General features: G+C 58.3%; 3 protein-coding genes across 3 annotated transcripts; 1 reads left to right on the forward strand and 2 right to left on the reverse strand.

The window, feature by feature from the left end:
* Positions 1-1,333: 1,333 nt before the first annotated feature.
* Positions 1,334-4,969, forward strand: EX895_005487 (uncharacterized protein; the record flags this gene model as incomplete). Its single annotated transcript, XM_029886079.1, has 1 exon — positions 1,334-4,969. One exon carries the CDS (start codon positions 1,334-1,336, stop codon positions 4,967-4,969), a length of 3,636 nt encoding a protein of 1,211 aa, XP_029737310.1.
* Positions 4,970-5,486: 517 nt separating this feature from the next.
* On the reverse strand, positions 5,487-10,510 carry EX895_005488 (uncharacterized protein; the record flags this gene model as incomplete). The annotated part of the gene is made up of 2 exons (XM_029886080.1): positions 5,487-10,185; positions 10,272-10,510. The coding sequence occupies 2 exons, from the start codon at positions 10,508-10,510 to the stop codon at positions 5,487-5,489; spliced, it is 4,938 nt and encodes a 1,645-aa protein (XP_029737311.1).
* Positions 10,511-11,432: 922 nt separating this feature from the next.
* Positions 11,433-13,052, reverse strand: EX895_005489 (uncharacterized protein; the record flags this gene model as incomplete). The annotated part of the gene is made up of 1 exon (XM_029886081.1): positions 11,433-13,052. The coding sequence occupies one exon, from the start codon at positions 13,050-13,052 to the stop codon at positions 11,433-11,435; it is 1,620 nt and encodes a 539-aa protein (XP_029737312.1).
* Between the last annotated feature and the right edge of the window lie 254 nt (positions 13,053-13,306).

Raw genomic sequence — 13,306 nt, forward strand, 5'->3', positions numbered from 1 at the left:
CGCGGCCATTTCCGTGCCTATGCACAGCAGGGGCACCAATTCCTTAGGCGTTGCAGCTGACTGTGACTGACTGGGGCCATCCATTCATCCGCTCCGTCTCAGAAATTCCATCCGTCACACCGCGTCACAGGACGCCTTCGCCCTTTCCGGCCAGAGTTTTTGTTTTACGTTTTTTTCTTGGCCTCTTCTGCCGGTACAGTAGAGCGCAGCGCGAATGACCATCGCACTTTTGCCTTGGTCTCTCAAAACCGGAATGGCTCTTCCACTTTCCGCGTTCTTCCCAGACTAAATGGCTATTTCCTTTTTTTTTTGGTGATTGTGATGACAGGCCGAGCTCTTGATCGGATCGGCCATTGAATCGAGGCCCAGACAAGCAGTCACTCGTTGCCTATCTGACACAATCGCGACGCCGCTTCTTCTGTATCCCGCCTGTTTGCAGGCTCTCTCCCCCTTGTGTCGACGCTTCCTCCAACGTCTGAGCTACACCGCTCGACGTAGCGACATACAGCATAGCACATCTAGTTGCCGCTGACGACGTGGCTCGCTTCTGTTCTCTTCTCCACATCGACCACAATCGCAGTCCTTAGAATCGGCAACCATCCGCAGCGCTCCTCCTCCTCCACCACCCCCTCCTCCTCTCTTTGCTCCACCATCACGGCTGCATCCGCACCCAGTACAAATTCCCCTTCAAAGTCCCTGTGAGACCTTCCGACGAGGCTTTGCACCACCCGATCTTGCGGGCAGCCTCTCCGACTCTACGGTATCCAGATTAGGCATCCTGTTCGCGTCCGTCAGCATTGTCTCCAACCGGATCCCCTGGTCGATCCCTTCTAGTCACATCCGATCACCAATCGTGCACTGTTTGTGACAACGCCTTTCGCCATCTACTTCGCATCCGTCGGTACCACCCTTTCTTACACGGAAAAGTATTGCATCGGGCTGGTCTCAGCTCGGCACTTCATTCACTCGCCTGGACTCGACCTCTAGGCGCGCTCCGAGATACTAGCCTCACCAATCTCGCTCGGCGTACATCACATCGACACAGACACAGCCGCCACCATTTCAATCAAGAACACAAGCGGCAGGTACTTTCAACGACGTGACCTCATGCCAAAGTGAAACATTGATTTTCCGGCCGCCTCTGACAATCATCGCCACGCTATCTTTCCGGAGTCCAACCTTAAAGTCTTCCAAGCGCAATCAGAGAACGGCGGTGACGTTTGATTGGCAACAAAGCGCTTGATACGGACGCATCCGACCACTGTGCGCACTGTTTCGCACGTCACACGCGAGCGCGTTAGCTCTAGGCTACGCCTCTCCCCTCCTCGACGGCATGTCGCAGCCAAGCGTACCGCCACTCGGGTCGGCCTCTCCCTCCCGCTACGATTCCGCCAGCTCCACGCTACGGGCTCCCTCCACGGTCACCTTGCTCAATGCGCGCAGATCGTATCTCGACGAATCCGCCCTTTCACCACAAGAGTACCTCGTCTACCTCTCCAGCTTTAACAGTATCAAGCCGGCTCCCAGCGGTCAGCCAGATCTCGTCGACGAGCAGGATGGTTTGCGCTACCTTCGCGAAGAATGCGCCATGTCCATGGCCGACGAACTTGAGATACTGCCCCTCTTCGAGCGCACGCCGCTCGGTCTCGGCTCAGGCCACTTCTTCGCCATGCTCCGCCTGGTGTCCTGGGCTCAGCAGGGCAGGTCCGCGAGCAAGGACCTCATCTTCACCCAGACCAAACCCGCACGCATCGCCTTACCGAAGAAATTCACCACGCCACAAAGCGCATCTGCGGCCACATTTGGAAGCGCGCAGCAGGTCACATCCCCAGGGCCGAGAAGTCTCACTGCAGGCCCATCATCGCTCGTGTCCGCACCCACACCTTCCGCCAAGCCGACCCCGTCGAAACCCGACTCCAGCACCAAGCCGCTGCTGACACCCGTGCGCGAGGAATCATCGATGAACCTCAACGAGTCGACAGATTCTGCGCAGTCAACACACTTCAAGCCTCCGCCCGCAGTGCCCGCCAAGCCGCAGATGCCCAAACTCGTCGCTCCCAAGCCCAAGGTGGCCAATCCCAACGTGCCTCTCAATCTTGAACAGCTGCAGCGAAAGCCCGTGCCCGTTCCGCCATCTTCCAGCGCCAACCCCTTCCGCGACGGTGCCGCTTCGACAACAGGATATGCGAGTGGTTCTGGATACGCCGTAGCAGTAGGGGCTATTTCTACCACGCCTGCCAACATCTCGACGCCCTTGGATGCGCTTCGCGGCTTCGATCCGGCACCTAATCCGTTCAAGCAGAGCAAACCTCGCATTGTCAAACCTACCCCGGTGCGTGCTTCCTCGCCAGCGTCAAATCCCTTCCGCAATGGTACACCTGCCATGGCCGCGCTCTCGAACTTCCCCAAGGTGGTTTACGATCACGCCAGTGATGGCGCATCCTCGCAAGCCAGCAGTTCGCGCTCCCGACAGCAGCAGCAGCAGCAGCAGCACTCCACATACCAGCCAGATCGGCTCGGAGCCGGTTCGCCGCCTCTGCCGCCGCGGCCAGGCGACCGCAATCCACCTCCGCTGCCGCCCAGACATATCAGCCCGCTCATCCAAGCCGGTCTCAATGCACGGAGCGAGGTGCGCAGAGCACAGGAGTCTTTGCCTCCCAAGACGTTTACTGTCCTGCAGTCTTCAGCAGCCAAGCATCATGGCGGCCATGCGCCCGTCAAGCCACGTCTGCTGACAACGGGACAGACGGCACCGCGGGAGGCCGCTACTGTCATTTCGCACGCCAAAAAGCGCTCCGTATCGGGCACCAAGTCGCTTTTGGGCGGCAGCAGCGCGGTTGGATTGGATTCGCGCAAATTTGGACACGACGGTCTGCCCCTGCAGCGCCGAGATTCGCAGCAGTCCACCTCGGATGTTGGACGCAATGACACTGAGCTTGGCACCAACGCACGCCGCACTTCGAGTCAATTGCACCGCGGAGTCGGCGGCGGCGACAGCGAAGTCGGCGCAGCCATCTCGATGGTATCGCACGGAGATTTACACCATCACCAGCAGCAGCAACGGACCGTCCCTACTGTGGCGCCCAAACCCATCTACGCAAAGAAAGCAGGATCAGTGGGCGAAGAAGACTCCTCGTCCGCGTCCAAGGTCAAGCCGACCTTGCCATCGTGGTTGAAGGAGCAAGAGGAACTGCAGCGCGAAGCACTCGCATCGGGATCCGAGCCACCGCCCCCGCCGCCCATCCAGCCCACAGAAGGCGGCGTGCGCGGACGCGCCTCGCGGACCGTGGTGGAGGAACTGACCGATTCTGCCGAAGCCATGTCGGACGAAGCCGCCGCGGCCAACGCTGCATCGATCGACCGACACAACCCATTCTTCCCGCCCCACCGCCGAGACGAAGGACGAAGCCCCAACCCGGACGCTGAAGGGTTCGAAGACAGCCAGGTCAGCAGCAATCACCGCCCGCTAGGCCGGTCTAAGACCATCAGCGGCAGCGGAGCTGGTGGCGGCACACGACCTCTGCCACCGCGACGTCCACGTCCTGGCGGTGCCGAAGTTGACAGCACCCTCGCTGATGATGGCGGGGGCTCGCAGGTGTCGTCCAATGCGCACTGGGGTCACTCGCTCGCGTCGGGGACGTATGCAGGCTTCAAGCCCAACAAGGAACCGAAGAATAGCGGCGGATTGAGATTGGTGCCCCCTTCCAAGCAGGCCAAGATGCTCAACGTCGCCACAGCAGAACAGTTGGAGCAAGAGGGCATTCGTCCAGCTAGTGACCTGCGCAAAGTGAGCACGTCGCAGGACGACGCTCCTTCTACCGGTGCTGGAGGAGGCAACGCTGCGACGAGTGAAAATTCGTCAGTCAACGGCCCACTCAGCCCTACAACTCCTTCGGGCAACTATCCATCACACCAACCGAGCGGATTCATGCGCCGCCAAGGCTCGCTGAGCACCACCATCCGCGAGAAAGTATCAGATATCCTGCGTCTGCAAGACCAACCTCCTAAGGGGCAACGTCAGGTAGACCTGCTCACGCAAGACCTCAACAACCTGGTCAACAAGAACGAATGGCTGGCACGCAAGCGCGACTCGTTCGTGCGGTCGACCAGCGGTGCTACGGGTGCAAAGAGGGAGCGCGAACGGCTGATCTCGTCGAACAATGCGGATGACTACGCTGTCGATGTCGACGAAGAGGAGGAACGTCACAGGATGGACGAGGAACTCGACGACGGCCCGCAGCCCGATACTGACCCGCACGCTGGGGCAGCGGGCAACGACTCGACCGACTCTGCGCGACGCCGATCCCATGCACACCAACGTTCTATCAGCGGCAGCGGCAGCGGCACTGGCGGAGACCGCGACCCCTTCTCATCCTCGCCCCCCTTGACGCACCACAACGAACACAACCCGCACCTGCACCAGCCGCCGCCGCAGCACCCCGCTACGCAAGCCACGTTCGACCCACGCACGGGTCTACGCCGCAGTGGCTCGCTCAACCCGAAACGTTCCAGCTCGTACCAGTATCCGCTTCCGCAGCAGCAACAGCAGCATCAGCATCAGGCATCCTACAGCGCTACTGGCCAGACGACCAGTGGTGGGGCGAACGGCAACCCTACCACTGCGTCCGAGGGCGCGGAAAAGGGCAGCAATCGCCGCTGGTCGTCCTTCCACCAACCGCACAACTCGTTCAGTCAGCTAGCGCTCCACTCAAACACGTTCCTTGCGCACAGTGGTGGTGGCAAGCACGATGCGCACACTAACACTACTAGCACCGCAAAAACGGGCGGGATAGCGGGAACGAGGGATCTGCGCGGTTCAGCGGTGGACGAGGAGGATGCAGATGAAGACGTGGATGCGCAGCAGTACGTCAGCGTTGCGCAGCGGGTGCGGGCGGTTTCGGCGGCTGAGGCGGCGGCGGCCGCAGCTGCCAGCAGCAATAGCCACGCTAGGTATGCTCAGCTATCGTAGAACCCTCCGCCCTTCCCACTCTCTCTTGCCTTTCGGCATCCCCGCCCTCACGCACGTAACGTTATAAGATATCTGGACAAGCATCAATTCCACTGTAAGGAGCGCGACAACCTGCCGGACACCTGCCTTTCCTGCACATTGCAATCTCATTCTTGCAGCGCCCACGCACACAGGAGCGCGTTCTCGCTTTCGAGCTCGTGGTGGTTGAGAAAGCATCAAGTTGAGCATGCCAAGCCAAGACTGGGTTCGTGAACAGGTCTTCTGAATGAGCTCCAACCACCGTTGTTCCGTAGGCATTGTCGCGGATCCGCACCACAGCTTGTCCTTCTGCAGATTCCTCGTGCCGCACAACGTTAGATGCTTGCAACGAGACGCAAAGGCAAGAGCGCGAAACAGTTCATAAGTTATAGAAAATTGCGAAGAGTAGTCATGAGAAGGTAGCAATGCAAAGCACAAGAACATAAACTGGTGGCAATAAGGGTATGCGTATGTGATATTTGTGTAGGGCTTGCGACAATCAAGGTTTGCCACGGCCATCGTCCCTCTTACCGCCATTGGCAGCTGAGGAGGTTGATGACGATGCGACTGTCGAAGACGCAGCAGCAACCGTCGAATGATGCGACATAGACTGGCGTTGAGCCATGGACAGTCTCGCCATGACGCCAGGGGGTGGTGGAGGCGGGTGGCTGCCGTCCCTTCGTGCCAGTTGCACACCAACTCCCTTGATGCCCATGCGCTTGTTGTACCTATCGATCTCCCACTGTGCCAGTCCGTCGGGACCCGACCAGTTGGCAGACGAGGTGCGTGGACGACGGATACGATTGGCAGTACGCTCACCCGGTAAGATCTTTTCGAGCTCGACGGGACCCTGAGGAATACCAAAGATCTCGTCGGCATCCACAGTCGACTGCGCGAGCAGTGCAGCATCCAGGGCGTCACCTTGGGTCCACAGTGGCATGGCCGCTCGCTTCTGAATGGTTTCCTCGTCTTCCGAGTCAGAGTATTCCGACGCAATGTCGGGCAGTGCCTCGTCAGCATCCCCGCCCCCTTGCTGCTGAGCTGCGGGGTCGTCCCACTCTTCAAAGCGGCCGCCTGCTGCGTTCTGCATCTGGAACTGCAGTTGTGCCGAGCGGTGCAGCTCTTGCTCTCGCAAGGCGGCAGCAGTGGCAGCAGCTTGAGTCTGCGCCGCGCTAGATGCAGCTTGCTGCTGCATCTGCAGCTGTTTCTGCTTCTGCATCTGCATCTGGAGCTGCTGCTGCTTGGCCTGTTGGAACGGATTTGAAGATGAAAAGTTGGCGTTGGCCATTGCTTTGGTCGGCGGCGGCGGCGCTGACGTGGACGCATGTCCTAGCGCAGCCTTACCAGCATTGACCATCACCGAGGCAGTGGCGGTTCCATTGCCTGACGTAGCACCAGCGCCTGGGATACGTGGCGCTGCTCCAAAGCCAGCTCCTGCTGCTGCCGCGCCCGATTTCATAGCCAGCTTGATGTGCTGCGGTGGTTGCTGCGCACCTACTTGTGGCTGGAGACGCTGCTGTTGCTGGGCAGCAGTTTGCGATGGAACACCGGGTCGAATTGATGACTGGCTTATGGTGCGGACCATCTTGGGCGCGGCAATCTGCGAGGTAGCCACGCACGTACCAGGACGAGCACCGGTCGCGGACTGTGATTGCTGCTGCTGCGGCTGCTTGATCTGCAATTGTGAGCTGACCGCTCCAACGTCCTTGTCATTGGTGACGCGGCGCTTCTTGTTGCTCTCGTCGCTTTGCTGCTGCTGCTGCTGCTGCTGCTGCTGCTGCTGCTGCTGAACCGAGGTCTGCATGTAACGGCTCTTGACGCCAGCATAGCTGCCGTTGAGAGCACTCGAAGGTCGTGTGGGCGGTCCGCTGCTCACCGTGCTCACAACGCTCGTCCTAGAGCTGATTGCACCGCTGTGGACGCTGCCAGACGTGACAGAGCCGCCGACGACAATGTTGCCCAAGAGCGCAGCTGGAATAGCGGCCGGAGCGCCGTTGGACGAAGCGATGCTGGCATCTTCAGCACCGGACCGGGCGACACGGTCATTGTGCTCGCGTGCACGCTTGCGGTTCTCCCTTTCGAGTTCCTCCTCGGCGACCGCCTTAGCGCGTTCTTCCTTCTTGGCCATGAGCATTCGTCGACGCTCCTCCTTCTCCTTGGCCTTGCGCTCTTCCTCCTCCACCTGCTTCTTGCGTAGCATCTCGGCACGCGCGATGCTGGTGAGCTTTCCATTGGTGGTGGTGGAAGCAGCGGCACTGGACGGCGTTGAATTGACCTGCGGTGTCTTGATTGCGGGCGGAGGGCTGGTCATCAAAGCACCAGGAATGGATGTTGCAGGCGTGGTCGCTGACGCTCCTGCTGTTGCTGCCGTAACAGCCTTCTGCTCAGTAGCAGTAGCGCTTGCAGTGGCAGCAGGAATACCAATAGCTCGTGGCTGGAACGTGCTGGAAGCCGAGATCTTGGTTTGGGCAATTGCTGTGGACGGGTGGTTTGTGGTGGAGGCATGCAGCCCGAGAAAGCCCTTGATCTTTTCACCGATGCCCCACGTCCTCGATGGAGACGCAGACGAAGCCGGCATGCCAGACTGTTGTGCCGTACGTGCGGAGGTTTGACTCTTGAACTTGGAAGGGGAGGCGGCATTTGCTGCTGCTCGGAGGCTACTTGCCTTGGTCGGCGAGGTCGGTCCTGCTTTCGCAAGCGCTTTGGCCGCAACTTTCTTGGGGGATAGAGAGGGAGTCTTTGCGGAGCTGGACGCCTTGGGTGCTGCAACAGGCGCGCTTGCGGCTGCAACCGGCTCCTTCTTCGCACACGCCTCGGGCGCGGTCGCATCGGATGTCGACGTTGCGTTTCTTGAAACAGGAGCCTTCACCGTCGCGGCTGGAGCTGCGCCTTCGATTGGCTCCGGGCTGTTCTCCCTGGAGCGAGCATCGAAGAACTGACTCTCCGCTGTCTGCGCCGCCTTAGAAGTGGAGAGCACCGTCGACGCCGCTGAGACAGTGCGCTGACTCTCGGCGACTCCGTCCACGATTGGCCTGACAGCTTCGTCGGATGGCTTTGGAGGCAACGACTTATCCATCCCTTTGGGTTGCAACGGAAATGGCTGAGCAAAAGGTAGGCGACTTGCCTGCCAGTTCTTGGGCGGAGAGTGCGCCGGAGTTGTGCTACCGCCCGCCGCTGTCGAGAGGGTCGGAAGTTTGGTGCTTTGCTTCGGGCTGCCGAATAGCGCAGCGAGACTTCGAGGTTGCGTAGTAGGGCTGCGTGGAGCTTGCTGACCAGTCACAGCGCCGCTTCTTGATGACTGGAAGACATTGGCAAGATCCATGACCTTTGGTCCGGGTGAGGCAGAGAGCGCCGACTCTTGCTGGCTCGCTTTCACCTGCTCGGTCAGCTTACGTGGAGATTTGCGCACGCTGCCCGTACGAGGCGGAAGCACCGCGGGTGGATTGGCAGCGATCCGAGAAGGAGAGCGAGCGGGCGAGCGCGGGATGGCGGAAGCCTTGATGGTGGACTCGCCACTCTTGATGCCCTGCGCAATCTTTTCCGTCGAGTCGGAGCTTAAGTCTGAGGATTTCGAGTGCATGTCTCTCGAGTCGTCCGAAGAGGCTGGGGTCTTGGGCGGGATCGTTGCATCTTTCGAGACGCCAGCAGCAGAAGGGAAGACGAGTGCAGCTTCTTCCAGAGCCGAGGGCGATGTAGCAGAAGACAAAGATTGCGAAGTCGAGCTGGAGCTGACCCCGCTGCCATTGCTGCGCGCAACGTGAGCTAAAGTGCTGCGAAGTTGCTCGAGCTTGGACGCGTGACCCGCAGCAGGCGTTTTCTTGGTTGCAGGCGTAGGGGCGGACGACTGCGTTTTGGCAGCAAGCATGGCAGCACCAAACTTGGACATCTTGTGAGGCGGAACAGCCCCTCCGAGGTCTGCATCGCTTGCGGCTGGCAGAGCCTCGTCGCTCTTCCGCTTCTTGGAGCTGACGCTGCTGTTGTTCAACGAGAATGCAGCGTTGGCACGCGTGTTGGCCTGTGTGTTGGCCGCGGTTCTCTTATACATGGCGGCAAAGGCAGCACCGGCGACCAGACCGCCTTCTTCTTCGTCCGAATCACTTTCGGAGTCGGCGCTCTTCATGGCTTCCTGGTCGGCAATCTGCTTGCGCAGACTCTTGTTGAGGAAGCTAGAGCGGAAACCGGGACCGGCAGGAGTTGAGGCGGGATGGAGCGTAGCGGTGACATTGCTAGGACGCGCATTGTGGGCAGCAGCCGGCAAGCTTTTCTTTGCGCCGTACGATGCGAGCGTTCGTTTGACGGGCTTTTCGGTGTTGCCGTCCTTTTGCTGCTGGAGCTTGCCAGTGAGCAGAGCTGAGGCTGCTTGACGGGCGCTTTCAAGCTTAGGATCAACGAGGGTGCCAGAGACAGTATTGTCGTTGGATCGAACCGTGTCGTTAGTGTCTGGTCGGAAGGATACGGTCGTGGCGTCGCTGCGAGTGCTCTGAGATACGATCGTGCTTGTGACCGTGGACTCGGCATTGTTGGTGTTGGTACCGTCTGCCTGTTCCTTTGCCTTTGCTGCACTTGGCTCGGCATCTGAATCTCCGTCCGAGTCTTCCTCGTCCGAGTCAATGACGGAGATGACGTCCAAATGCTCTACCTGTGCAGCCTTACTAGGTTCACCATCGGTTTCTGTCTTGGAAGACGATGCGTGCAGAGGCGGTGTGGAAGCTCTTGGGATGGTTTCGTCTGGCGAACGGTCTTCTTGCAACGACGCGTCGATGGCCATGCTATCGTCGTAAGGTGCAGGCTTACTTCGGGTCGGTTTCTTGCTGGTGGGCTTGGCGGGCTGCGAGGCAAGTTTCGTCTCGTCATTCTTTGTGTTGACGTCGCCAAGGACTCTGCGGGAGGGCCTCGAGAGAGGGAAGTGTGGTTCCTCATCAACGACGTGAATGGCCTTGCCTTTGGTCTTACCCTTGGCCTTCTGAGGCTCGAGGGAGGATGCAGTGCGCGATCGGGAGGAGCGAGCCGGAAGAGGTGCATTCTCCTTGTCAAAGATATCGGCGGGGTCATTGAAGCCATCATTTGAAGCATTCAATGCTCCGCGTGCTCGTCCGGCGGTTCCGACAGCTTCGCGGGTGCGCGTGCGCGTGCGAACAGGAGACTTGAGCAGCTCACCAGCAAGCTTGGATGGAGATGCGACACTACGGGATGTTGTTCTGCGATCGTCGTTGTTTCAACGGAAAACCAAGGTCAGTCTACAGCAGAAGCATATGGAACTGAGATGGATAAAATGGTTACTTACGCATACTTGGCAAAGATGTCATTTGCATGTAAAAGGCTATCGGCGATAAAGTCGATACCTTGCTCTTGGAGGTTTTTGTAGAAGAGGGACATGTCGCAGCACTTGCGCATGTTGTTGACATGGCTGAGCAGATGTTCTTCTGGCGTTAAAGGTGAGGAAGCGCTACTGCTGGATGCTGAGCTACTCGCGAAAGGCTCCGCAGCCGGAACACGGCGAGAAGCCGTTCGTGCAGCGGACATGGCTGTCGAGTCTCTCGAGATGAGGATGACGGAGAGAGTGGTTGCGGAAGGATGCGACACTATACTGGAAGGCTCGGGACGTGCTAGGCCTCTTTATCAGGGAAGTGGTGAAGTTGTTGAGGATGAACGACAGCTTTTATAGATCGGAAGGTGCCGTCGTCGTCTACAAGCCTGAATCGTCTTGGCCGTGGATGCGCAGAGAAGGCGCGTCGGATGGCTAAAGGAGAGATGCAAAATGGCTGAGCAGCAGCGTCTTCATCTGGACTAGCCGAAAAGTCCAAGACAGGGAATGGTCGGAAGTGATCCGTAAAGCGATGGCGAAGGATGGATGCAAAGCGCCAAGGTGGTTGCTCAAACTCACAACTCTCTCAGCACAGAATGACTGCTATACAGCAGAGCACGCGGAGAAGCCGAAAATGTCACGACTTGAATGCATTGAATCGCTTCAGCCTTCGTACGCCGAAGCGACTCCTTCATTCCAAACAGCACAACTTGCCTGTCCGCGCTACGCGTCGGCTTGCTCTTCTCTTAGCATAGTCTGAAAAGCCTCGTCAGCAATGACCTGATTGGCATCGTGTCCGGTGCGATTGATAGCATGCAAACTAATCCGTCACACGAAAGGGGCGATTCTGCACGATGCCCGAATGCTGGCTGACATCCGTGTTTCGGACAAGCTGCAACAGAAATTGCTGCACAGCTAGCGCGCTGCATACAGGTTCGCGACTAGGAGTCTGCACGTGATTTCCATGTTGTTTCTCAGCGGGACGACACCGGGAATTCGTCGGATTTGCCGGCTTAACAACGATTCATTTTTGTCGCCGTCTTGCACTGCATTTCGTGGATGCAAAGCCGTCGCCTCAGCCACAGATCTGACTTTCATGCTGCTTGCTGATAATGGGGAAGCTGTATGCATTGAGCATGATCAGAAACCGCGTCCAAGATCCTCCTTGAAACAGAGCGTGGTGCCATAGCGTGATTCACCGACGTTCCAGCCCTCAAGCTTCTGTAGAGCGTCCTGATCCGAATGGTAAGGGAGCACGGCAATCTCGCAAACGCGCTGGAACAGCCGATCAATGACCGCACTGAGCCGAGCACCTGTCTGTGCAAAGTCAGGCTGGGCGTTGACTTCGAGCAGCCATACCTTGAGTTCCTGTCCTCGACCTTCTATCTGGTCGTCGTGACCGACCAGCAGGTCAACACCGAACACCTCGAACGCGTTGGGCCACATCTGCCAGTGGATACTGCCTGCCTTTGCAGCTGCTTCAAAGCAAGCTCCAATTACGTCGGCAGCTTTTTGTCGCACTTCTTCGACCGTATCGGCTGAGAGCGTGCTTCTACTTTCCGAATCTTTGGCGCCATATGCCGTGCAAGGCGATCCTGCGAGGTCAGACCACAAGAAGACGTTTTCTTCCTTGGGACGCGCGTCGTTGCCCACAGCCAGCGATCCATCTTGTTGCAGGCATGTGTTGGTCAAGTGGCATCGAAGGTCTTCGACTGTTGTGTCGGTAGGATGCTCGTACGCCAAGGGAGCAAACAGAGCCAACATGTCGTCGTGCAAATAGACAGCGAGTCCAGCTACGCAAAGCACATAGGCGCGAAGATGGAATTTGCGGGCGCCGGGTCGAGATGCTGCGCTACCAATGTTGAGCTTTTGCGGGATGTGTGCTGCCAGCGAGTCGCCATGCTCTGTCGGTGGGGTGGGATCGACTAGAAGCGGAGACCGGATGTACTCCTGGATGACAAAGTGTCGCAATTGACTTGCCATGACCGACGTGTCTTTGCCGCCGAAGCTGTTCCTATCCTGACCTGGATTACCGTGTGCTTCGTCGTCTCGATCTGGCTTTCCTTCTTCTTCGTCGTGATCGTCGTCGTCTTCTTCGTCGTCCGATTCCGACTCGAACTCCTCGAAAATGGCCTGCAGCTGCTCAAGCGTGCTGAAGATGCGGATGCCATTTCCTCGATCGGCCATGCCTGGCTTCAAGATAAACCATTTGACATCCTCCCGACGTTCTTGTTCCACAGCTTCCTGGTTGGCCTCGAGCATCTCGTTCAGATCGTAGAGATCGTCCATGAGAAGCTCGTCGAGCTCGTCGGCGAATTGAATCTCGAGATGCCATGTCTTTGGAGTGCATGTACGAAAGCGGTCCGCAGAGAGTCCTGGCGGAAGCTTGACTGCGTACGTGTTGAGTGCAGATGCCAGGTAATGCTTGCGGATGAGCGCTTTGCGGATGACATAGCTTGAACATTGCGGCTGCTTGCCTTTGGCAGACGATGATGAATTGGGCAGCAGATCCTCAAAGGGGAGAAGGTCGTAGTCTGCGAGGTACAGATCCTTGCCTGGTGGAGCAGTGGTATCGTCTTGAGAGCTCGATTGTGCGACAGGGCCGCTGAGACCATAACCCTCTTCGACCTGCCAGCCAAGAGCAGATAGTACGGTGCGCGCTGCTCTAGCCGCTGCAGTCTGCGTATATTCCGCACCCGGGAAAGAGATGAATGCGGTCTGAGCGTCGGACACAGCCTCCGATGAGGATGTTGAGGCCATAGTGACGGGTTCTCTGGCTCGATGCCGTTCGCTTGCCCGCGTGTGTCGAGAGGATGGTGGAACTGGAAGGCCGTTCTTGCGAAGAATGACAGCATCCAAAAAGAGGAAACCAACAAAACTTAAATTGGCCGAAGAAATCAGCGACATGGAAAAAAAGTGACGCATCTGAGATGAATTGCATCAGATCGCTTCCGATCGGGTCACTGCGGCGGCTGACTGTGTTTCGCGAAAATTCGGCGCTGCTGCTTCTGGCG

The sequence above is a fragment of the Sporisorium graminicola genome, chromosome SGRAM_7 (assembly GCF_005498985.1).
Source record: "Sporisorium graminicola strain CBS 10092 chromosome SGRAM_7, whole genome shotgun sequence".
Classification (NCBI taxonomy): Eukaryota; Fungi; Basidiomycota; class Ustilaginomycetes; order Ustilaginales; family Ustilaginaceae; genus Sporisorium; species Sporisorium graminicola.